General features: G+C 45.9%; 1 protein-coding gene across 1 annotated transcript in view; it reads right to left on the bottom strand.

Moving 5' to 3' along the window:
* SAMTOR (S-adenosylmethionine sensor upstream of mTORC1) overlaps nucleotides 1–26,611 on the bottom strand; it is a 48,989-nt gene extending 22,378 nt beyond the window's left edge. The window contains exon 1 of the mRNA XM_077265054.1: nucleotides 26,374–26,611. Within this exon, the coding sequence (XP_077121169.1) occupies nucleotides 26,374–26,551 (178 nt within the window). The 5' untranslated portion in view covers nucleotides 26,552–26,611. The remainder of the gene's footprint in view (nucleotides 1–26,373) is intronic.
* Nucleotides 26,612–26,821: the final 210 nt, after the last annotated feature.

Here is a 26,821-nt window from a genome sequence, read left to right as displayed (position 1 = left end):
TTCCGTTCCCGGCGCTGCATTGCGAAATTACCCAGAAGACTTAGCGGTCTCGCGAGACCGCTAAGTCTTCTGGGTAATTTCGCAATGCATCCTGGGAACGGAAGATGGCAGCCGGCGCGAGCAGCTCGGCGGAGCTTCGGTGGATCCCAAGCGTCGGTAACCGCTTCCTGGATCCAGGCGCCAACGGAAGTTGAGTTTATAACTATTTTTTAGTTTATTTATTTATTTTTTTAACAGGGATATCATGCCCACATTGCTATATACGTGGGCTGCGCAAAATACAATGTGAGCTGCGCAATATACTACATGGGCTGGGCAATACACTACGTGGCCTGTGCAATGTACTGCGTGGGCTGCGCAATGTACTGCGTGGGCTGCGCAATGTACTGCGTGGGCTGCGCAATGTACTGCGTGGGCTGCGCAATGTACTGCGTGGGCTGCGCAATGTACTGCGTGGGCTGCGCAATGTACACTACGCATACATATTCTAGAATACCCGATGCGTTAGAATCGGGCCACCATCTAGTTATATATATATATATATATATATATATATATATATATATATATATGTCTAAGGGGTACTTCAGTCTTTCTGTCGGCAACTTCCGTCATGGAAATCCCGCGTCGCTGATTGGTCACGCCAGCTGCCTGTCCTGGCTGCGGCGACCAATCAGCGACGGATACAGTCCGGCCGAGAATTAGTCCCTCCCTACTCCGGTCCAGTTAGTGTCTGGCTCCCGTCCATACTCCCCTCCAGTCAACGCGCACACAGGGTTATTGCCACAGTTAACGGACCGCGTTATGCCGCGGGTAACGCACTCCGTTAACGCTATTAACCCTGTGTCCCCCCAACTTTTTACTATTGATGCTGCCTATGCAGCATCAATAGTAAAAAGATGTCATGTTAAAAATAATAAAAAAAAACAAAAGACCTGCTATTCTCACCTTCCATAGTCCGCCCAGGCGCGTGCGGCTGCCGCCAGCTTCCATTCCCAGAGATGCATTGCGAAATTACCCAGAAGACTTAGCGGTCTCGCACGCTTTGGCACAGCTTCGCTGGATCCCAGCGGGTGAGTATAAAACTATTTTTTATTTTAATTATTATTATTATTTTTTTTTTTTAACAGGGATATGGTGCCCATACTGCTATATACTACGTGGGCTGTGTTATATACCGCGTGGCTGCTATATACTACCTGGCCAGTGTTAGATACTATGTGGGCAGTGTTATATACTGCGTGGCCTGTATTAACGCATCGGGTATTCCACAATATGTATGTATGTATATAGCAGCCACATAGTATATAGCACAGGCCACGTAGTATTTGTCTGCTATATACTACGTGGCCTGTGCTATATACGATGTGGCTGCTATATACATACATATTCTAGAATACCCGATGCGTTAGAATCGGGCCACCATCTAGTATATGTATGCTGAGGTCACCACAGATCAGCCTGATACTGGGAAAAAAAAAAAAAAAAAACCTCACAGACCGGCGGTAACCACAATGATGTCACCGCTGGTCAATGATGCTGCGCTCCCAGCAGCTCATTTCACCAGTTGTTCTCAGCCGGGATGGCTTTTTAAAATAAAAAAATGGAAATGTGTGTTTTGTTGTATTTCTAATAAAGGACTTTATACTTCACCATATAAATATAGGAGTAGTAATGGAGAGGTGTCTTATAGACGCTCCTCCATTACTAAGCCGTGGGCTTGATGTCACCATACAATACAAAGATGACATCAAGGCCACAAATATAAACCCAAATTTGCCACCGCTACAGAGCAAGTGGGAAGAGCCAGACAAAGCGCCAGAGGGGGTTAATCCATTTGTAGATGTAAAAAGGAAAAAAAAAAAAAAATGAAAACTACAAAACTATAGTTTTCCAGATGCCGCAACTGCACCAAAAAATAAAATAAGATGTGCATCTATGCCACAATAGTACTGCATCAATAAAAACCACATTTCTTTGTAAACAAGTCCTGATACAGCGCCACTAAAATGAACAGATTTTTAGGGTTTATTTTTTTTTCCCCACTATGTAATACCACACATATACATTATATTGTGCCTTGAAGAAGTATTCATACCCAGTGAACTTTTCTACATTTTACAGGTTACACCCACAAACAAATGTATTTTATTGAGATTTTATGCGATATACCAACACTAAGCTGCAATTATTTGTGAACTGGAAAGGATAGTTTTCTAATTTTGTAAAAAATATAAAACCTGAAAATTGTGACGTGCATTTGTATTCAGCCCCCTGTAGTCTGATACCTTTAAATAAAATCCTGAGTGACCAATTGCCCCAAGAAAACACAATTAGTAAATTGAGCCCAACTGTGTGTAATTTATTCTCAGTAAAACTACAGCTGTTCTGTTAAGGTCTCAGAGGTTTGTTTGAGAACATTAGGATCAAACCGCATCATGAAAACCAAGGAACACACCAGACAGATCAGGGATATACTTGTGGAGAAGAGTAAAGCAGGGTTAAGTTAGAGAAAAATAGAGAAAAAAAATATTTAAAAGGGAACCTGTCACCCTCAAAATGGAAGGTGAGCTAAGCCCACCGGCATCAGGGGTTATCTACAGCATTCTGTAATGCTAAATGCACACATTGCAGAATTGCCGCGGAAATTTCCGCGGCAATTCTGCAGCTCCTGCCGCGGGTATATCGCATGCGGAATTGGCATGCATATTCCCGCAGAAAACTAGCGTTTTGCAAGCATAATTAGCTTGCAGAATGCTAGCGTTTTCCAAGCGATCTGTAGCATCGCTTGGTAAACTGATTGACATGTTGGTCACACTTGTCAAACATAGTGTTTGACAAGTGTGACCAACTTTTTACTATTGATGCAGCCTATGCCGCATCAATAGTAAAAGATAGAGTTAAAAATAATAATAATAAAAAAAATATCTAAAAAAAAATGGTTATACTCACCTTCCGCAAACAGCCGATCTCCTCAGCGGCTTCCGTTCCTATAGATGGTGTGTGTGCAGGACCTTCGATGACGTCGCGGTCACGTGACCGCGACGTCATCGCAGGTCCTTCACACACACACCATCTATAGGAACGGAAGCGGCCACGTGCACCTCTGAGAGGCGGGAAGACTCCGGGGCCATCAGAGGGTGAGTATATCACGATTTTTTATTTTAATTATTTTTTTTTAACAATTATATGGTGCCCAGTCCGTGGAGGAGAGTCTCCTCTCATCCACCCTGGGTACCAACCGCACATGATCTGCTTACTTCCCGCATGGTGGGCATAGCCCCATGCAGGAAGTAAGCAGATCAATGCATTCCTAGGTGTGCGGAATCCCCGCGATTCCGCAAATTTAATGAACATGCTGCGTTTTTTTCTGGAATGCAATTCCGCTCGGGAAAAAAATGCAGCATGTGCACAAAAAATGCGTATTGCATTCTATTACCGTATTTTTCGGACTATAAGACGCACCGGACCATAAGGCGCACCCCAAATTTGGGGTGAAAATTGCAGAAAAAAATATTTTTTTATAAGATGGGGGTCCGTCTTATTGTCCGAATTTACAGTATCTTACCTGAGGGCTGGCGGTGGCAGAGCAGGGTCACAGGAGGCATGGTGTCGGCAGAGGTGGGGTGATGAGGAGGTGCTGGGATGAGGAGGTGCTGGGATGAGGAGGTGCTGGGATGAGGAGGTGCTGGGATGAGGAGGCGCAGTGAGAGGTATGGCGTCGCGGCGGCCATTTTCCTGAAGTTCTTGGTTTCAGGAAAATGGCCGCCGCGATCTCCATCTGCGCACGTGCGGCCTCCCGCGGCCATTTTCCTGAAGCCCCGGGAAGCAGAGCGCTTCATCTGCGCACCTGCGGCCTCGGGAAGATGGCCGCCACCACCGCTAACAACAGTTTTCACCCGGCTCTGCTGCTTACCGGGCTGCTACATCACCTCACCGGGGAAAGGGACCCCGCTCACTGCACCTCCTCATCCCCGCACGTCTGCCGCCGCACCTCTGCCGCCACGGTAAGCCTGCATTGCGACTATTAGACGCACCCCCCATTCCCCCCCCCTTTTTTTGGGGGGAAAAAGTGCGTCTTGTAGTCCGAAAAATACGGTAAATAGGATGCTTAATGTGAGCGTTTTTTTCGCGGTTTTATAGCGAAAAAAAACGCGAAAAATCTGCTACGTGTGCACACAGCCTTAAGGTCTTCAGAGGTTTGTTTGAGAACATTACGATCAAACAGCATCATGAAAACCAAGGAACACACCAGACAGATCAGGGATATACTTGTGGAGAAGAGTAAAGCAGGGTTAAGTTATAGAAAAATAGAGAAAAAAATATTTAAAAGGGAACCTGTCACCCCCAAAATGGAAGGTGAGCTAAGCCCACCGGCATCAGGGGTTATCTACAGCATTCTGTAATGCTGTAGATAAGCCCCCGATGTATCCTAAAAGATGAGAAAAAGAAGTTAGATTATACTCACCCAGGAGCGGTCCCGGTATGATGGGTGTCGCGGTCCGGGGCCTCCCATCTTCTTACGATGACGTCCTCTTCTAGTATTCACGCTGCGGCTCCGGCGCAGGCGTTCTCTGTCTGCCCTGTTGAGGGCAGAGCAAAGTACTGCAGTGCGCAGGGAAAGGTCAGAGAGGCCCGGCACCTGCGCACTGCAGTACTTTGCTCTGCCCTCAACAGGGCAGACAGAGAATGCCTGCGCCGGAGCCGCAAGCGTGAATACAAGAAGAGGACGTCATCGCAAGAAGATGGGAGGCCCCGGACCGGACCGCAGCGGGGAACGCCCCTGGGTGAGTATAATCTAACCTCTTTTTCTCATCTTTCAGGATACATCGGGGGTTTATCTACAGCATTACAGAATGCTGTAGATAAGCCCCTGATGCTGGTGGGCTTAGCTCACCATCGATTTTGGGGGCGACAGGTTCCCTTTAAAAGAAAAAAAAAAAAAAAAATAATAGGTCAAGCTCTGAATATCTAACGGATATTTCCGTATGACAGGTCCACAAATATGACCTCTATGGAAATGTGGCAAGAAGAAAACAATGTTTGAATGCAACTGTAAGTAGTCCAGTTTGCAAAAAGCCATTTGGGGACACAGCTAGAATGTGAAAGAAGGTGCTCTGGTCACATTAGACCAAAGTAAAACATTTAGTGGTTAAACGCAAAATGCTATGTGTGGTAAAAAACTAAAACTGTACATCACCCTGAAAACATCCCCATCATCAAATATGTTGGTGGCAGCATCATGCTGTGGGGATGCCTTCGTCAGCAGGGACAGGAAAGTTGGTGGCAAGAAGGATGGAGCTAAATTCACGGTAATCCTGGAGGAAAACCTGTTAGGGTATGTGCACACGTTGCGGATTCCATGGCGTTTTACCTGCGGATTTAGTGCGGATTTCACCTGCATTTTTACACCTAAGGATTCCTATTAAGCAATAGGTGTAAAACGCTATGGAATCCGCACAAAACTTACATGCTGCGGAAAATAAACCGCAGCATTTCTGTGCTGAATTTTCCGCAGCATGTGCACAGCGGATTTGGTTTTCCATAGGTTAACATGCTACTGTAAAATGCATGGAAAACTGCTGCAGATCCGCAGTCAAATCCACAACGTGTGCACCTACCCTTAGAGGCTGCAGAAGACTTGAGACTGCTGCATAGGTTCACCTTCCATGCTGCCAGAATGGTTTACATCAAAGCATATTCATGTGTTTGAATGGACCACAGTCCAGACCTAAATCCTATTGGCAATCTGTGGCAAGACATGAAAATTGCTATTTACAGACGCTCGTCATGCAATCTTACTGAGCGAGAATTGGGCGAAATTTCAGCTTCTAGATGTGCAAAGCTGACATATCCCAAAATACTTGCAGCAGGAATTGCAGAGGAAGGTGGTCCTACATAGTATTCATTCAACAGGCTGAATAAAAATGAACGTCACAATTTTCAGATTTATAATATATATATATATATATATATATTTTTTTTTTTAAATGTATCTTTTCATTTACACTTCACAAATACTTGCTACTTTGTGCTCATATCACATAAAATACATTTAACTTTGTGTATTTAACATGAAAAAAAAAAATGTGAGAAAGCTCACGGGTATGGCTACCCTTTTAAAGAGATATAGATAGAGAGATATAGATAGATATAATCTCTCATTTGTACTCCTCCTAATAATCATACAGGCATTATGTTCTCCCACATATATTGGAGAAGCTTAATTTCCAAGTGATAAAAATCTAACATTTGGATGATAAATTCTCAAACAATTGAATGATTGAGTATGGTTTTGGTTATTTGCTGGACTAGTTGTAGCTTTCAATCACCTCATTCATTTTAATCTACAATGGGAGGGTAAAGAGAACAGGGAGCTACATTTTGGAGGACAGTGGGGCAAATAAGCATTTTTTACACTGCCGCTTTTGTAAATTTTCCCACCTACAAAGAATGGAGAGAGGTCTGTATTTCAACTGTGAGAGGCAGAATCTTAAAAATTCCAGAAAATCACACACTGTATGAGAAATAATTATTTCATGCAATAAAATGCAAGTTAAGTATTTGATCACTTAGCAACCAGCAAGAATTATTATTATTATTCATTTTTATAGCGCTATTTATTCCATGGCACTTTACACGTTGAAGGGGCAAATACAGACAAGTATAATAAACATGAGCAAAACAAGGCACACACAAGTACAGAGGGAGAGCGGACCCTGCCCACGAGGGCTCACAGTCTGGCTTTCTCAGACCTGCTATTCTTTAAGAAGCCCTCCTACTATGCACTCATTACTCGTATTAATTGCACCTGTTTGAACTCGTTATCTGTATAAAAGACACCTGTCCACACACTAATCTCTCCACCATTGCCAAGACCAAAGCGATGTCTAAGGACAAGTATGTAGACCTGCACAAGGCTGGGATGGCCTACGGGACAATCCTCGGTTTGGGACTCCATACAAGATCTCGCCTCATGGGGTAAGGATGATTCTCAAAGAGGTAAGAAATCAGCCCAGAACTACACAGAAGGACCTGATCAATGATCTGAAGCATTACGGTTAGTAACACTACGCTGTCATGGATTAAAATCCTGCCGTGCACGCAAGGTCCTCCTGCTCACACCAGAACATGTCCAGGTGCATTTGAAGTTCGCCAATGACCATCTGGATGATCCAAAGTAGGCATAGGAGAAAGTCTTGTGGTCAGAGGAGACCAAAATAGAACTTTTTGGTTTCAACTCCACTCACCATCTTTGGAGGATGAAGAAGGATAAATACAACCCTAGGAACACGTTCCCAACTGTGAAGCATGGTGGGGAAAAAAATTATACTTTGGGGTTGCTTTTCTGCAAAGAGGACAGGATGCATGTGGTCATGTAAGGCCAGATTCCCTCAGTAAGAACACCGAAGATGGGTCATGGCTGGGTCTTTCAGCATGACAATGACTTGAAACACACTGCCTGGGCAACTAAGGAGTGGCTCTGTAAGAAGCATTTCAAGGTCCTGGAGTGGCCTAGCCAGTTTCCAGACCTGAACCGAATAGAAAATCTTTGGAGGGAGCTGAAACTCAAATGTTGCCCAGCAACAGCCTTGAAGCCTGAACGATCTGGAGAAGATCTGTATGGATGAGAAGGCCAAAATCCCTGCTGCAGTGTGTGTAAACTTGGTCAAGAACTACAGGAAACGTCTGACCTCTAATTGCAAACAAAGGTTATTCTTCAAAATAAAAAAAAGTTCTGGTTTTCTATTGTATCACATACTTATTTCATGCAATTTAATTATTTACAAATCATACAATGCAAGTTTGTTTTTTTATTTTTAGATTCTGTCTCACAGTTGACACGTACCTACGATAAAAATTACAGACCCCTCCATTCTTCGTAGGTGGGAAAACGTGCAAAATCGGCAGTGTATCAAATACTTATTTACCCCACTGTACTACAAAATGTAGCTTCCTTTTTTCTTTTCCCACCCTTCTTAGATTAAAATGAATGAGGCGATTAAAAAACTACAACTAGTCCAGCAAATAACCAAAACCATACTTACCATTCAATTGTTTGAGAATTTATCATCCAAATCTTAGATTTTGATTACATGGCAATTAAGCTTCTCCAATATGTGGGAGGACATAATGCCTGTATGATTATTAGGAGGAGTACAAATGCCCAAGATTATATACACTGTTTCTTTCAGTGTTCACTATGAAAGGGCTCCAATTAAACCAGTCACAAGGACTTCTCTAACTCACTACAAACATGTTTAGTCATCCAGCTCACAGAGCAAACAAATGTATTAGAAGGGGGAAAATTACTGAACCGTCAGGTGAAATTCTTAACGAATAATCAAATATTACATGCACCCCACCCCATTACTCTGGGACAACCACAGCACAGCTTAACCCCTTAGTGACCAAGACAATCCCCCTGATTCGGAGAGACACTTTCTTCATGATATACTGTACTTCATGTCAAATTTGTTCAATATGACTAGTGTTTATTTGTGAAAATTTTGAAAATTAGGCAACTTAATTCTTATGTCCTTAAACCGGAGATATGGCATCACAGAAAATAGATAAATAACATTTTTTTGTTTTTTTTTTGTTAGGAAGTTAGAAGGGTTGAGCATTGCGCGGCGAATAAGCCTCCTTACCTTGACAAGCCAGCTGGTATGTCAGTCACTCTCCATAAGGAGAAACGTTACCCCTTAGACCCAAGTCCAGAGCCCCTCACCTAGCTAAATCAGTTCTCATGCTTCGCACTGACGAGGGCCAACAGCCCGAAACACCGTGTCTGCGAATTGAGATACTGATTTGGCTTTTATCCTAAGTCATATTGCACGACTCGTTAGAGGGTTGATTGTGATTGTAGGATCACTACTTCCAACAGGTGGCGCTATAGAGTTAAGTCCTCTTTCTCAGAAGAGGCAATTTGCATATTTAAATGACCAGAGATTTCTAATTTTTTCAACAAAATTTACAATTTTTTTTTTTTATGAATCACATCAGAAGGGAAAAAAATAAAAATAAAAATAATGAACACTTTACTTTAGCCCCAATTTTCTTTTATTTTCACAAGGGTAACAGGATAAAATAGACCACAAAAGCATTGTTAGTTAGTTAGTTATAGCGGTATTTCTCAGAGCCCAAGACAGCACCACGGACAGAGGGGATCCGCCCTTCAGGGACAGGGAACCTACAGAATAGAAGGGCGGTACCTCTCCCCCACATCAGTTGGTTTACAGAGCATGGGAAGTCCTCCAGGTTAGTGACAACAAAAAAAATATGCTTTTATCATATTGCTTAACAGGAACACACTGTCTATACATAAACACACTACATACAATAAAAACGTGCTAACTGCATACGTGATAGCCCCCCAATAAGCAGGTGCTGTCATGGGCTCTGAGAAATACAGTTATCGGTAAGTAACTATGCTTTTCTCAGTCCCCCATGACAGCACCACGGAGAGAATTACAGAGATTGTAACTTAAGAGGGACCACAGCCTGAAGAACCCTTATTCCGAAGGCTAAGTCAGACGAAGAGGCTAGTGCTAGGCGATAGTGCCTGAAAAAGGTTGAATTTGAGGACTGGGTGGCCACCTTACAGATTTGTTCTATTGATACCTCTGATCTTTCAGCCCAGGAGGTAGCCATAGCTCTTGTGGAATGAGCTTTTAGCCCCTCTGGAACTACATTTCCAGTAGATGAGTATGCCAAGGCTATCGCATCTGTTATCCATCATGCTATAGTGCTCTTGGAAGCTTTGAATCCTTTCCTAGGTCCCTGAAAACAGCGAAAGAGAGACCCCTTCCTTCCTACACCTCTGGGTGGACTCTAGGTACTGAACCAGACATCTCACATTTATTGTGTGAAATTTTTCTTCTTCCCTATTCTTAGGATTTGAGTAGAAGGAAGGAAGATCTCTTGGGACCTATGGAATTAGGATGCTACCTTTGGTAGATAGGGTTATCTTAAAACCTGACCCGGCCTAACATCCAGAATTTTTGTGAAGGGAGGGACCTGCAGACAGGGCTTGGAGATCATTTACTCTCTGGGCTGACGTTAGGGCTATCAGAAGGGCAGTTTTAAGGGATATGATTTTAAGAGGTATTGACTCTATAGGCTCAGATGGGGGATCCGTTAGAGCTGATAAATCTAGTTCTAAGTCCCAAGGGGGTAGCCTTTGAATAGCTAATCGTTTAGACCTTGTGGCAGCCCTGATAAATCATGCTACCCAAGGGTTGCCCGCTATATTGTCATTATACAATGCTCCTAGAGCTGCTACCTGTACCTTTAAGGTACTTACTGTCAGGCCCAGTTCTAGTCCCTTCTGTAGAAACTCCAAGATCTCAGTAATTGGGACCCCATCCTTTCCAGGTTTTGCCATAGATTTTAGTGGTGACTGTTTTTCTACTCTTCATTAGTGTAGAGACTAATTTATCTGAAAAACCTCTTCCCTTCAACAGCACTCCCTTCAAAATCCACGCTGTTAAGTGGAGATTCTCTGACTGAGGGTGGAACACCGGTCCCTGAGACAGAAGGTCCGGAAGAACCCAAGGATCGGTGACCAATAGCATCCTCAGCCAGGAGAACCAGGTTCTTTCTTTGGCCAGACAGGAGCTATTAATATTAGCCTCGATCTGTCCTCCTTGACCTTCCGTAGAACTGCTGGGATGAGGATGGCTGGGGGAAAGGCGTATGCAAGATTGCGTCCAAGGGATTATGAAAAGTGTATAAGGCCTGAGGGTTCCCCCTGGAGAACAAAAGGCTTCCACTTTCCTGTTGCTGATATTGGCAAACAGGTCTATTAATGGGGTCCCCCACATTTTCACAATCTGATTGAAAATGGACTGATTTAATGTCCATTCACCCCATCTCAACTGAGTGCGGCTCAGAAAGTCTGCCTTCTGATTTTCTACCCCCCGAATGTGCAACGCGGAAAGGGATAGAAGATTGTTCTCTGCCAAACTGAAGATTTTGGAAGTGGTGTCCCCCCTGATGGTAGGCTACCACCACCCGATTGTCTGAAAATACCCAAACATGATGCCCTTGTAGAATGTGTAGGAAGGCTGATAAGGCATGACCCACTGCCCAAAGTTCTTTTTGATTTGAGGATGCCTTGCGCTCTTGACCTGTCCATACCCCCTGAGTGACTTTGTTTCCCAGGTGAGCTCCCCATCCCATGGGGCTTGCGTCGATGGTAACTATCAGATATCTCTATCACCCAAGGGATTCCTTCTGACAGGTTGTTAATATCCTTCCACCAAACTAGGGAATGAGTAGTGGTTGAATTTGTCATGTGACCCTCTAAGCAACCCCTTCGTGTAACTTGGTTTTTTAAAATGTCCCACTGGAGATCCCTTGTGTGAAGTTGTGCCCACTGAACTGCTGGTAGACAGGCAGAAAGGGAACCCAGTAGCGACATCGCCCTTCTTAATGTCATGGAGGGGTTTAGGAACGCTTTTGATACTACATTTATAATCTTGTTTTTTTTCCTGAACTGGGAGGTGGCACTCTTGTTTTGCAGAGTCCAATATTAAACCCAAGAATTCCTGAACCCTGCTTGGCTCTAGCCTCAATTTCTGCAGGTTCAGAAGCCAGCCTAGATTTATTAGGGTATTCATTACTTTGTCCCGCTGCTGTCTGCAGTGTTGGGCAGAGTCGCTCACTATCAAAAAATCATCCAAGTATGGGACTATTAAGATGTCCTGCTCTCTCAGATTAGCCATAATTTCTACTAGTTTGATAAATATGCGGGGTGCGACTGATATGCCAATAGGAGGGGCTCTGTATTGGAATTCCCTTATTTCCCCTTTTATCGACAACGCCAGTCAGAGGAATTTTTGTGAGTCTTGGTGAATGGGGACGTGATAATACGCGTCGCTGAGATCCAATACAACCATAAAACAGTTCGGAAACAGAATTTTGATGGTCGATTTTATTGACTCCCATCTTGAATCTTTGATTCTTTAATTTCCGTAAGTTTATTATTGTCCGGAAGGACCTATCTGGCCTTGGAATTAGAAATAACGGGGAGTAAAAACCCTTCCCCCTTTCCAGAGGAGAGACTTACTGAATGACACCTTTGTCTATTACTTTCATTACTTCACATTCTAGGGCTTCTTGTTGTTGGAGGGAGGACCTCAGGGGAGTCACCACATAGTTTTGAGGGAGGAAAGAAAGTCTATCCGAAGCCCTGACTTGATGAGGTTTAATATCCAGGGGCTGGTTGATATATTTTCCCAGGCTGGGAGGAAATGAGATAGCCTTCCTCCCACCCTGGGGGAGCTGTCACTTGGAGGTCTTTTTATCCTGGAAGGAATTCCCAAAGAGGAAACCCCTGTCTCTCCTCTTTCCTTCGTCCCATCTGTTTTACCCCCTCGGGGGGTTTCTCTGAAAAAAATTTCTATTCTGAAAGGACCGTTTCAGTAATGGTGGGGCCAAATTAAGGAAACCATTATTATCCTCCACTTTTTGCAGGATATCGTCCAGGGTCTCTCCAAATAAAAATGGACCTTCACATGCGATTGAGCAGAGCTAAAGTTTTGTTTGTAAGTCACCCGGACAACATTTGAGCCATAGTGTTCTACGGGCTGCATTTGAAAGGGCTGCGGATTTAGATGCAAGTTTAACTGAGTCAGCTGATGAATCCGCCAAAAAAGCCACTGCGCCCCTTATCATAGGGATGGATTCCAACACCTTATTCCTAGGTACTCCTTCCCGCAGTTGTTTTTCTAACTTATCCACCCATACCATTAGGGACCTAGAGGTACATGTAGCTGCTATGGCTGGTCTCAGACTTCCCCCTGCTGATTCCCAAGCCCCTTTAAGGAAGGTGTCAGCTCTTTTGTCAAGGGGATCTTTTAGAGTTCCCATGTCCTCAAAAGGGAGAGCACATTTTTCGAGGCCTTTTGGCACTGCGACGTCAAGTTTAGGGGCCTTATCCCATGAAGTGGAAGCCTCCTCCTCAAAGGGATATTTTCTCTTAAAAAGGGAACCTGTCACCCCCAAAATCGAAGTTGAGCTAAGCCCACCGGCATCAGGGGCTTATCTACAGCATTCTGTAGTGCTGTAGATAAGCCCCCGATGTATCCTAAAAGATGAGAAAAAGATATTATACTCACCTGGGCGGGCGGTCCGATCCGGTGGGCGTCGCAGTCCGGTGCCTCCCATCTTCTTACGATGACATCCTCTTCTGGTCTTCACGCTGCGGCTCCGGCGCAGGTGTACTTTGTCTGCCCTGTTGACGGCAGAGCAAAGTACTGCAGTGTGCAGGATCTGGGAAAGGTCAGAGAGGCCCGGCGCCTGCGCACTGCAGTACTTTGCTCTGCCCTCAACAGGGTAGACAAAGTACGCCTGTGCCGGAGCGTGAAGACCAGAAGAGGACGTCATCTGATGAAGATGGGAGGCCCCGGACCAGACCGCGACACCCATCGGACCGGACTGGGACAGCCCCTGGGTGAGTATAATCTAACCTCTTATTCTTATCTTTTAGGATACATCGGGGACTTATCTACAGCATTACAGAATGCTGTATACAAGCCCCTGATGTTGGTGGGCTTAGCTCACCCTCGATTTTGGGGGTGACAGGTTCCCTGTAAGGGAGGGTACCGACGAGTTTTTCCTGTCTGGTTTCTCCCACTCTTTTCTGATTAAGGCTTGAATATTCTCATTTAGGGGGAATACTTTTCGGCGCTTTTGGCCTAACCCCCCAAACATAATATTCTAGACTGTCTTGTCAGGGCGAGGGTCCAGCACCCCCATAGTAGATCTTACCGCTTTCACGAGTGCATTTACCTCATCTAGGGGAAACCAGTGACGGCCCCCACTTTCATCATCCGAGGAAGAGGGAGAGGAGTCTAGTATCTGCGAGTCCTTACACCCGGAGCTAGAGGAATCGGACTGGGAATATATTAAGGATTCCTTCCTCTTGACCTTCTCTAAGTGACCTAAATGCACTCTCGACCTCCTACTTGATTGCGGATCTCAGCTCAGAGGCAAAGTCTAGGGTTTCCTCGCAGAGAACTCATCCTATACAGGAGTCACAAAGTTTCTTATCCCAGGACTGTGGTAGGGGTTTTTCGCACATGGGGCAAGACCTATGCTTTATTTTTCTCCCTCTTTTCCTTCCCTAAACCAAAAAGGAAGAGATGGGACCCCAATCACAACAGCGAACTTCCATGAAGATCACTCACCAATCTGATGCAGCCACAGGTACCGGTTCCGGAGGAGGGGTAGGATCCTGCAATGGGAGTTCCGGAGACGGCAACTGGTTCACCACACTGGAGTTTTTGCTACGTTGTGTGGAATGGCTGCTGGACAGAGTACTCCGGTTGTCTGCAGAAGAGCACTTCTTCTGGACGTCTGACTTCTGTCGCTGGTGATGGCGCTGCTGCGGCGGTGGCTGTGGCGGCTAGAGCTGCTGGTCGCTGTCCTCCATGGTTATCACCTGGGAAGGCATACAGCAAGGAGCTCCACTACTCACTGCTTTTTTAAACTCGCTGCCGACTTATTTCCGGCCCCTCCCCCCTGTGGCTGCGTCGCTGGGGGAAGCGGGTTTTTTTCCTCTTTCTTTCTGCGCATGCGCGTGACCGCTGGGGACCTGGAGGTGCAGCTTTCAGAAACTGGAAGTCCATTATGATTTCCGGTGCGGCATCCATCTTGGTATACCCAGGGAACACTGTTCCACGTGTGCGCCTGCCAGGACCAGGAAGCCTCTGCATCCTCTCCGGAGCGGCGGCCACGCTTCCCCCTGCAGACCCATCGCCCATCGGTCCCAGCAGTGGTGGCTTCTGATACCACACCAGCTGTGGCAGAGGCCTCCCCGCTGCCAGAACCCGGACTGTCCGGCTCTGGAATCCTCGGATCTTCCTTCGGATGGCGTTTCTCAGGTACCGACACCGAAAAGGTTCCCCGTTCAGGGACAGGAAACCAACTGATGCGGGGGAGAGGTACCGCCCTTTTATTCTGTAGGTTCCCTGTCCCTGAAGGGCGGATCCCCTCTCTCCGTGGTGCTGTCATGGGGACTGAGAAAATTTGTTGTGCAGCACTCCCAAAATTTTTACATTTTACAATGGATAACAGGAGAAAACGGACCCCATAATTTATTTTGCAATTTTTCCCTGAACATGATGATACCCCATATGTGGTCAAAAACTTCTGTTTGTGCACATGGCAGGGCTAGGAAAGGAAAAAGTGCTATATGCCTGGAATAGATTGTGAATGCTATGTCGCATTTGGAAAGCCCCTGACATGTGACAACAGAAGAAACCACCCACAAGCAGGGCCGCGATCAGGGCATTACTGCCCATACTGGCGTATGGGGCCCGGTGGGCAGAGGGAACCCGCAGCGGGCCCCCACTCCTCTGCTCACCGGGCCCCAGTGGCAGAATCCTGCCACTTCAGTAACTGATGGCGTGTCCTCAGACACACGATCAGTTAAAATCTGTTGCCGTGCGGGAGATTCCTCAGCACAGCAACAGTTAAAAGCCACCAGCCATGTGTCAGGTATGAGCACCACATACAGTACATGAACCCTGCCTTAGGGTATGTTCCCATGGTCAGTATTAGGCAGCGCTTTGGACGCAGCACATGTCCCCTGCGTCCAAAGCACTGCCGGCTTTTGAACGCAGGTGATTCCGCATGTGTTCATTGATCAGTTATGAATCATCACACCCAATACATTGGACGGGTGAATTTATCTTGCGGAGACTAAGGGTCTCCGCAAGATAAATAGACATGCTGCGGTCTGGAAAGACGCGCCACAAGTCCGTCTCTGCAGAGAAACCGGAGGCGTCCGTGCACGCATAGTGGAGATGGGATTTCTTGAAATCCCATCCACTATGCTGAAACATCTTGCTGCTGCCAGTTGGATGCTGCAGATGTACGCAGTGTCCAACCCGCAGCGTTTACTGACTGTGGGAACATACCCTTAGAGCACGAGAATCTCATGAACTACAAACTGAAAATAAAGATTAAAAAACAAACCACAAGACGGATTTCATCACCCCAGCTATCATTGTAATCAATATAACAGCGCTGACCTGACACTGTCTGTAGGTTACAATCCTGCTGACAGTTTCCCTTTAACCCCTTAACGACAGGGCCAATTTTGTACTTAATGACCGGGCCAATTTTTACAATTCTGACCACTGTCTCTTTATGAGGTTATTACTCTGGAACACTTTAACGTATCCCACTGATTGAGATTGTTTTTTCGTGACATATTGTACTTCATGTTAGTGGTAAAAAAATTTCGATATGACTTGCGTTTATTTATGAAAAAAAAAAACGGAAATATGGCAAACATTTTGGAATTGTTGCAATTTTCAAACTTTGAATTTTTATGCCCTTAAATCAGAGAGATTGTCACACAAAATAGTTAATAAATAACATTTCCCACATGTCTACTTTATATCAGCACAGATTTGGAAACAATGTTTTTTGTTAGGGAGTTATAAGGGTTAAAAGTTGACCAAAGATTTTGCATATTTACAACAATTTTCTCTTTTTTTTTTAGGGACCACATCACATTTGAAGTCACTTTGAGGGGTGTACATAACAGAAAATACCCAAAAGTGACACCATTCTAAAAACGGCACCCCTCAAGGTGCTCAAAACCACATTCAAGAAGTTAATTAACCCATTACGTGCTTCCCAGGAACTGAAGCAATGTTGAAGGAAAAAGAAAAACATTTTACTTTTCTTCAAACATTTTATTTCAAAACCAGTTTTTATTTTCACAAATGTAAAAAGAGAAAATGAACAACAAAATTCGTTGTGCAATTTCTCCTGAATACGCAGATATCCCATTTGTCGGGGTAAATCACCGTTTGGGAGCACGGCAGAGCTCTGGAGGGGAGGAGCTTTGTTTGACTTTTTCAATGCAGAATTGTCTGGAATGGAGATCGGATGCCAAGTTGCATTTGGAGAGACCCCGATGTGCCTAAACAGTGGAAATCCCCCAATTCAAACTCCAACCCTAACCCCAACACACCCCTAACTCCAACCCCAACTGTGAACATAATCTAAATCCTAACCCTAACTTTAGCCCAACTCTAACCCTGATGGAAAAATATTTTTATTTCATTATTGTTCCCTAACTAAGGGGGCGATAAAGGGGGCTTTATTTACTATTTGTTTATTTTGATCACTGCGATAGACCCTAGCACAGTGATCAAAATGTACCAATAGGAAAAATCTCCAATTGTTGCGGGGTGCTGGCTGGCAGATCTCGGCACTTTGCATGCGCCCGCCATTTTCTTACCGGAAGAAGATGCTGGCGGCCGTGGGGAGGGGGAGGAGGAGAAGCAGGAGGACCCAGGGACACCGGGAGGTAATGGATGGGGGAAGGGGGAAATCGGGGACCCCATTTCTCTCTCCTCTGATGTGCGATCACATCAGAGGAGAGCGAAATGAAGTGGCAAATCGCACTTTTTTGTTGCGGTTGCCGTTATATGGTTAATAACGGCGATCGCAACCCCGGGGTCAGTAAAAACTGACCCAAATCATGTTCTCTGGGGTCTCAGCTACCCCCGGCAACCGAGACCCTGGAGAAATTCTGACTCTGGGGGGGCGCTATACACTTTTCCACAGCGCTGTTAATTAAGGGTACCTTAACTACCGCCGTTAAAAGGCATATCGGCGGTCGTTAAGGGGTTAAAGAGGTCATTGTTGAAGAATGGAAAAAGATAGATGCTGCAACATGTCACCAACTTGTTCATTCCATGCCTAGAAGACTTGGTGCTGTTCTTCAAAATCTTGGGAGGTCATCAAAAACTATTACATCTAGTATTTTGTATTTGGGGTGTAATTCATTTTTCTATAAACCAATTGAATAAAATTGATGATTTTGTAATGAAAGTTATATTATTAACCTGACGTTCAAGTTGTGGGACACAAAATAAAAAAAGGTCTATGAAACACAGTTTTGTCAAAATGTTAGAAATTGTTCTTGTAGTCAGTGAGATATTGAATAAAATCTTTTAAAAAAAAGGGTGCACTCATTTATGCTGAGCACTGTGCATGGTGTCTGGTTTCTGTTTAGCTTACTTGCTGAAGTGGTTATCACCTAGCTGCTGATACGCGATTTGTATACTTGTGGTCACAGGCGGACTTTTTTTGCTTTGTCATGGTTCTATTTAAAGAGAAGCTAGACGGAACATGAGCGGGGGTATGCAAATGGCGTATGATGCCTACTTCAGCAGGAAAAGCGTGCAATCCTGACTGTGCACATTGCACACGGTTAGGGTACTGTCACACAGTGCCATTTTCATCGCTACGACGGCACGATCCGTGACGTCGCAGCGTCGTATGATTATCGCTCCAGCTTCGTAGACTGCGGTCACACTTTGCAATCACGGCGCTGGAGCGATGCCGAAGTCCCCGGGTAACCAGGGTAAACATCGGGTTACTAAGCGCAGGGCCGCGCTTAGTAACCCGATGTTTACCCTGGTTACCAGCGTAAACGTAAAAAAACCAAACAGTACATACTTACATTCCGGTGTCTGTCCCCCGGCGTTCTGCTTCTCTGCACTGTGTAAGCGCCATAGCAGGAAAGCACAGCGGTGACGTCAGACGTCACCGCTGTGCTCGCTTTCCGGCCGGCAGGCGCTCACACAGTGGAGAGAAGCTGAGACGCCGGAGGACAGACACCGGAATGTGAGTATGTACTCTTTGGTTTTTTTTACGTTTACGCTGGTAACCAGGGTAAACATCGGGTTACTAAGCGCGGCCCTGCGCTTAGTTACCCGATGTTTACCCTGGTTACAAGCGAACGCATCGCTGGATCGGTGTCACACACAACGATCCAGCGATGTCAGCGGGTGATCAAGCGACGAAAGAAAGTTCCAAACGATTTGCTACGACGTACGATTCTCAGCGGGGTCCCTGATCGCTGCTGCGTGTCAGACACTGCGATATCGTAACGATATCGCTAGAACGTCACGAATCGTACCGTCGTAGCGATGAAAATGGCACTGTGTGACGGTACCCTTAGACCATGTTTACATGTTCAGTACTTAGTCAGTATTTGTAAGCCAAAACCAGGAGAGGAACAATCAGAGTAAAGTATATTAGAAACACGTCACCACTTCTGTATTTATCACCCACTCCTGGTTTTAGCTTACAAATACTTATGTAAAATACCGACCAAATGCTCAATATGAGCACACTGCACACTTAGGCTATGTGCGTACGTTGCGGATTTGCTTGTGTAAAATTCTGCGCAGTTTCTGCCTCTCTTGGCAGAAAACGCAGTTGAAAATCCATGCGGTTTCTATGCGGATTTTTTTTGCAAATCCATAGAGCTAAATAAAAGATATATTATATAAAAAAAACAAATAAAAAGGAAAATTCCTTTCTTCAACCTCTTCAGCCAGGCACCCTCATTAATATTAAAGGGAACCTGTCACCCCCCCCCGGCGTTTGTAACTAAAAGAGCCATCTTGTGCAGCACTGATGCTGCATTCTGACAAGGTGGCTCTTTTAGTTATTGTTTGTTGCACTGCAGGAATAATCACTTTTGAATTTGGTCCCTCATACCTGTGAAATCGCCAGGGAGGCAGGTCTTTCCCCTCTCAGCCGTCACTGTGCGAGAGGGGCGTCGCCTCCTTGGCGTTATTCAGTTGTCCAGGCGCCTGCGCGGTCATATTCTGCCTTGGGCATGCACAGTTCGCACTGCCCGACAACTGACATCACTTGATCTCGTTTACTGCGCCTGCGTGCACCCACGGGATCTCCGGCTGCGGGTGCACGCAGGCGCAGTAAAAGAAGACATCAAGTGATGTCAGTTGTCGGGCAGCGCGAACTGTGCATGCCCAAGGCAGAATATGACCGCGAGCAAAAACACTCGTTCATCGGGTGAAAATGATTGTTAACCGCTTAGTGACGGGGCAAATTTTTGTTTAAAAATCTGACCAGTGTCACTTTACGTGGTAATAACTCTGGAACAATTCAACATATCTCAATGATTTTGAGAATACTTTTTTGGGACACATTGTACTTCATGATAATGGTAAATGTATATCGATGTTTTCTGTGTTTATTTATAAAAATATCAAAAATTAAAATATATTATAATCCCCCAAAAGTGACACCATTTTAAAAACTGCACCCCTCATCGTATTCAAAATTGCTGTCAGGTAGTTTATTAACCCTTCCAAGTGCTTTTCAGGAATTAATGCAAAGTGGCCTAACAGGAATGAAGAAATGGATTTTTAGCACCTAAATGTTTATAACTTGTGAACAGGCCGCTACAGCCGGCAGAATCTAAAGGCATTATTTGGCTATGAATTGCCATGGCAAACATCAGGACAAAATGATCAAGATTCCAGGGTGCTGACGGGAATAAAGAGGAAGCCTTCACACTTTGCTAACCATCTAGACATTGTAGTCATTATTGACACCAGCATTTACGGGGTTAAACAAGAATAGTCGGTACCAACACAAATTGTTGTCACAAGCCAGCGTGTACAGCCAACAGCTGCTGGATTGTCACCTGTGGAGGGATGCTGGTCCCTTATATCACAGGTCAGTAAAAAGACGAATTGGTGGTCACTAAGGGGTTAAAAAATTAATTGTTCTCGGCAGCACATTTTCAGTTTAAACAGGATCTGCGCTGCCGAGAACAATGGCAGTTAAAGCGCAGAAGACCATTATTGATTGTTAGTGCTCATAACTGCGTTTGTCTAAACAGGCTATTAAACCAGCGGCGGTCAGCAAGTGTATAATAGCCCATAGTTCCCCAATTTCTTGCAGATTCAGTGTTTCCCAAGTGTTGTAATACAATAACGTTATTCAGAGTTTTCAAACTTTGACCTGTTTTATGTATAAAGAACCTCAGATGACTAGAATGATGATAAAGGAAGGGAGGAGGGATGTGGGGAGAAAGAAAGAAAAAATAAAAATAAAAATCTGCCACACATGAAATATACCGGCGATGTTGTAAGACTGCCATTATCTTGAAAAACAGACTAGTGTATGTAAAATAGTATTAGCACCCGAGCCAACAGGCCATAAATCGTCTTTGATCCACTGAAAGCAGACATTAGATAAGATATTTATGCTGTAGAGAAGCAAAGTACACCCTGCACCCCACTGATCAGCTGCGTTCAGCTCTGGGTGCTGGAAACAGTGAACGGAGCAGAACAGTACAGTCCTGTTCTCGGGTGTAATGGAGGGGATGGGGCCGAGCTGCAGACCCTGGGAATGTCCACTACACAGTGAATGAAGCAGAGCTGTGTGGCTCGGTTTGCTTGTAAAAACAGCCGATCGGTAGGAGTGCATTGTGCTGGACCTCCACCGATCAGATATTGATGGCCTGTCCTAAAGGATCAAGTTCAGAAAAATGACTTACGGGGTACAATGGTCCCCGGTCTAGCAGCCACATCGGTTATTGGTGGCTGCTGAACTAGAGCCCTGCATCCTCCTCAATGCCTCTTCCAATTACCAGGCCTAAGTGATGTCATGCATGGTGCCAGAGCAATGACGTCACGCTGATCCTACTAATCAAAGATGAGCCGGAGAGGTCGGCAGGCAAGAGGAGACTCACAAGGCTTTGGTCCACGAGCTATAGACGTGGCCACTGAACCAAGGTCCTGAAAATCTTTTTGATAAACTATAATGAGGATATAAGACCGGATTGTGCACCCAGGTTGTCATGAAATTCACAGGACTTTTCACACTAGAATGGGTGGATAATATCTCATCCAAATGCAAAAAAAAAAAAAATAATTCCGATTATTATCTATTTCATGGATAAACAAACCATTAGAAGGTTCACAAGTCCTTAGGCTACTTTCATATTTCCATCAGTACGTGGCCGTCGCAAACCGCCGGCCCGACGGACGTTGTGCTAAATTTAGCACAACGTGGGCAGCGGATGCAGTTTTACAACGCATCCGCTGCCCATTGTGATGAGCGGGGAGGAGGGGGCGGAGTTCCGGCAGCGCATGCGCATTCGGAAATGGCGGACACGACGCACAAAAAACGTTACATTGAACGATTTTTGTGCGTCGCTGCCGCCAAAACACGACGCATCCGTCGCACGACGGATGCGACGTGTGCCCATCCGTCACTAATAAAAAAAAGTCTATGGGCAAAAAATGCATCCTGCAAACACATTTGCAGGATCCGTTTTTTGCCCATAACGACAGATTGCGACAGAGCCCAGAAGACGGAAATGTGAGAGTAGCATCCTGCAAAAGTGCTTGCAGGATGCGTTTTTCCTCCATTGACTTGCATTAGCATTGACGTTGCATGTAACGTTTTTTGCTGCGTCGTGTCTCACAGTGGGGCAGCAGATGCGTTGAAAAACAGCATCCGCTGCTCCCGTTGTGCGGCGCTTCCACAGTATGCGTCGGTGCGCCGCAACGTCGCATTGCGACGTGCAGTGCACGACGCTAATGTGAAAGTAGCCTTAGACGTTGCAGAACATCATTCCCATTGCATGGGGCAAAGCCTCACATCTGCTGGAACATCCAAGCAGCGATCCCCAACCTTCCTGCCACAAATCCTCTTGAGCTGGATTTCAAATCCAAAACATGTGAGCACAAACTAGTGGGCAATGGTAGTCACAGGCTTCGGGCTACAATGGGTGACTTGTGCTGCACAGTGTGGGTTTTATTAGGTCACCGGCAGATCGAGGTACGTGGTTACATCATCCTTACAGTGCATTATCTATAGGTATTATTACATCACCGCTACATTAGTGTCATCAGCGCATCATGTCACCAGCACAGCCCTGAATTGGCAGTAGGTCATCAGTGCATTGTTACCGATACAGTGCTCCGCTGTGCTGGCAACAGTACTGCACTGTCAGGGGACCATTTTATCAGCACTGCACTGTATGGATATTAGGTCACCCGTGTATTATTACATCATCAGCACTGCACTGTACGGATATTAGGTCACCCGTGTATTATTACATCATCAGCACTGAACTGTATGGATATTAGGTCACCCGTGTATTATTACATCATCAGCACTGAACTGTAGGGATATTAGGTCACCCGTGTATTATTACATCATCAGCACTGCACTGTACGTATATTAGGTCACCCGTGTATTATTACATCATCAGCACTGCACTGTACGTATATTAGGTCACCCGTGTATTATTACATCATCAGCACTGCATTGTACGGATATTAGGTCACCCGTGTATTATTACATCATCAGCACTGCACTGTACGTATATTAGGTCACCCGTGTATTATTACATCATCAGCACTGCATTGTACGGATATTAGGTCACCCGTGTATTATTACATCATCAGCACTGAACTGTATGGATATTAGGTCACCCGTGTATTATTACATCATCAGCACTGAACTGTAGGGATATTAGGTCACCCGTGTATTATTACATCATCAGCACTGCACTGTACGTATATTAGGTCACCCGTGTATTATTACATCATCAGCACTGCACTGTACGTATATTAGGTCACCCGTGTATTATTACATCATCAGCACTGCATTGTACGGATATTAGGTCACCCGTGTATTATTACATCATCAGCACTGCACTGTACGTATATTAGGTCACCCGTGTATTATTACATCATCAGCACTGCATTGTACGGATATTAGGTCACCCGTGTATTATTACATCATCAGCACTGAACTGTATGGATATTAGGTCACCCGTGTATTATTACATCATCAGCACTGAACTGTAGGGATATTAGGTCACCCGTGTATTATTACATCATCAGCACTGCACTGTACGTATATTAGGTCACCCGTGTATTATTACATCATCAGCACTGCACTGTACGTATATTAGGTCACCCGTGTATTATTACATCATCAGCACTGAACTGTAGGGATATTAGGTCACCCGTGTATTATTACATCATCAGCACTGCACTGTACGTATATTAGGTCACCCGTGTATTATTACATCATCAGCACTGCACTGTACGTATATTAGGTCACCCGTGTATTATTACATCATCAGCACTGCATTGTACGGATATTAGGTCACCCGTGTATTATTACATCATCAGCACTGAACTGTATGGATATTAGGTCACCCGTGTATTATTACATCATCAGCACTGCACTGTACGTATATTAGGTCACCAGTGTATTATTACATCATCAGCACTGCATTGTACAGATATTAGGTCACCAGTGTATTATTACATCATCAGCACTGCATGTATATTAGGTCACCAGTGTATTATTACATCATCAGCACTGTATGTATATTAGGTCACCAGTGTATTATTACATCATCAGCACTGCACTGTATGTATATTAGGTCACCAGTGTATTATTACATCATCAGCACTGCACTGTATGTATATTAGGTCACCAGTGTATTATTACATCATCAGCACTGCACGGATATTAGGTCACCTACATCAGCAACACTGCACTGTATGATTATCAGGTCATAAGTATTACATCAGCACTGCACGGTATGGGTACCAGGTCACTAATGTATTCTTACCTCACCAGGGCTGCTTCAAAGTATGGGTATTTTTGGGTCACCAATAAAGCACTGCACTGTATGGGTATTCGGTCACCAGTGTAATATTACATAGTCGGCACTGCATGGGTATCAGGTCACCAATACAGCGTTGCAATCTATGGATATTAGGGCCTCATAAAGAGCACTGCACCGTATGGTTATTATAACGGAGCTACCGCAACGCTACACAGGTATTATGATGTCTCTACAGCAGTGCTGCATGGCCATTATGATGTCACTAGCGTGTGCATTATGACCTCACTGGTGCTGCGCTGCACAGGGATTATGTCATCTCTATGGTAGTGAGATGCTGCACGGGCACTATGACTTCACCGATGCTGCGCTGCACGCAGGGCTGTTGAGTCGGAGTCCATTTTGGCTGCACGGGGATTATGTCGTCTCTACGGTAGTGCGGCACTGAACAGGCACTATGACCTCACCAGTGCATACCTGTGCGTGCACTATGACCTCACCAGTGCATACCTGTGCGTGCACTGACCTCACCAGTGCATACCTGTGCGTGCACTGACCTCACCAGTGCATACCTGTGCGTGCACTGACCTCACCAGTGCATACCTGTGCGCACAATACGACCTCACCTGTGCGGACCTGTGCGAGCACTATGACCTCACCAGAGCATACCTGTGCGCACAATACCTCACCTGTGCGAGCACTATGACCTCACCAGAGCATACCTGTGCGCACAATACCTCACCTGTGTGTGCACTATGACCTCACCAGTGCATACCTGTGCGTGCACTATGACCTCACCAGTGCGGACTTGCATGCACACTATTACCTCACCGATGCTGCACTGCACAGGGATTGGTTCGTCTCTACTGTAGTACTGTGCAGCACGGGCATTGCTCAGGTTCCCTCTCATTCGGCAGGCTATAGCACTTCCCGAATAAGCTGCAGAGGGAACCCGGGTACATGGAGTGCGCTGGCTGATCGGCTCTGCAGCTGCATGTGTCACAGTCACGACACATGCATGTAGAGCCTTCTTGTTGGATTCTCCGTGCATGTGTTGTTACGGTCATAGAGCCGTGACACATGCAGCTGCGGAGCCGATCAGCCGCCATGATCCACGTACCCGGGTTCCCTCTGCAGCTTACTCGGCAAGTGCTATAGCCTGCCGAATGAGAGGGAACCCAAGCAAATTCGCTTATCTCTAATTATGACCTCACCGATGCGGCCCTGCACGCGCACTATGACCTCACCGATGCGGCCCTGCACGCGCACTATGACCTCACCGATGCGGCCCTGCACGCGCACTATGACCTCACCGATGCGGCTCTGCAGGCGCACTATGACCTCACCGATGAGGCCCTGCACGCGCACTATGACCTCACCGATGCAGCCCTGCACGCGCACTAAGACCTCACCGATGAGGCCCTGCACGCGCACTATGACCTCACCGATGAGGCCCTGCACGCGCACTATGACCTCACCGATGCGGCCCTGCACGCGCACTATGACCTCACCGATGCAGCCCTGCACGCGCACTAAGACCTCACCGATGAGGCCCTGCACGCGCACTATGACCTCACCGATGAGGCCCTGCACGCGCACTATGACCTCACCGATGAGGCCCTGCACGCGCACTATGACCTCACCGATGCGGCCCTGCACGCGCACTATGACCTCACCGATGCAGCCCTGCACGCGCACTAAGACCTCACCGATGAGGCCCTGCACGCGCACTATGACCTCACCGATGAGGCCCTGCACACGCACTATGACCTCACTAGCGCACTGCATGGATATTATTACATCACCAGAGTACTGTGACGTCACCAGGGCCACACTGGATGAAGGTGATGCCTCCAGCAGTGGCTACGGCCAGCATGCAGCGAGGAACAAGCACGGCTGTGTCTGGGCCTGCCCCGTACCTTCCATATACTTCCTCCGCAGGCTCCGGTGCACGCTCTTCACCACTCCGGACAGCTTCTCCTGCTCAACCTTTATGTCCCGGGCTGACGGCACTGGCATTGGCGGTGTGCCGGTGTTCTCTCCCCTGTAACCGGAGAGCTTATACCCGCCGCTCTGCTCCGTTCTGCCCGGCTCCATCTCTGCTCCCCGGCTACAAACAACAGCCCTCCACACCCCCTCAATTTAACTAACAGCGCCAGCAACAGGCGCGTCACCACAAGAGCAGCTTCCCATAGGCTAGACTCGCAGCAGCTGCTGCCTGGCCTGACCAATGAAAAGTGTCCCTCGTTTTACAGGCCGGCGTTCAGCCAATCACAGTTTGTTTTCTTCTACTCAGGGATTTTTAACTTGTTTGTTGAAATGTTAGCAGAAAGAAGAACCCCGTGAGTGGGGCGGGGCTGTCGGGAG

This window comes from Ranitomeya variabilis, chromosome 5, assembly GCF_051348905.1.
Source record: "Ranitomeya variabilis isolate aRanVar5 chromosome 5, aRanVar5.hap1, whole genome shotgun sequence".
Taxonomy (NCBI): Eukaryota; Metazoa; Chordata; class Amphibia; order Anura; family Dendrobatidae; genus Ranitomeya; species Ranitomeya variabilis.
The sequence above is the reverse complement of the archived record's forward strand: the minus strand, read 5'-3'. Positions and strand labels throughout refer to the sequence as shown.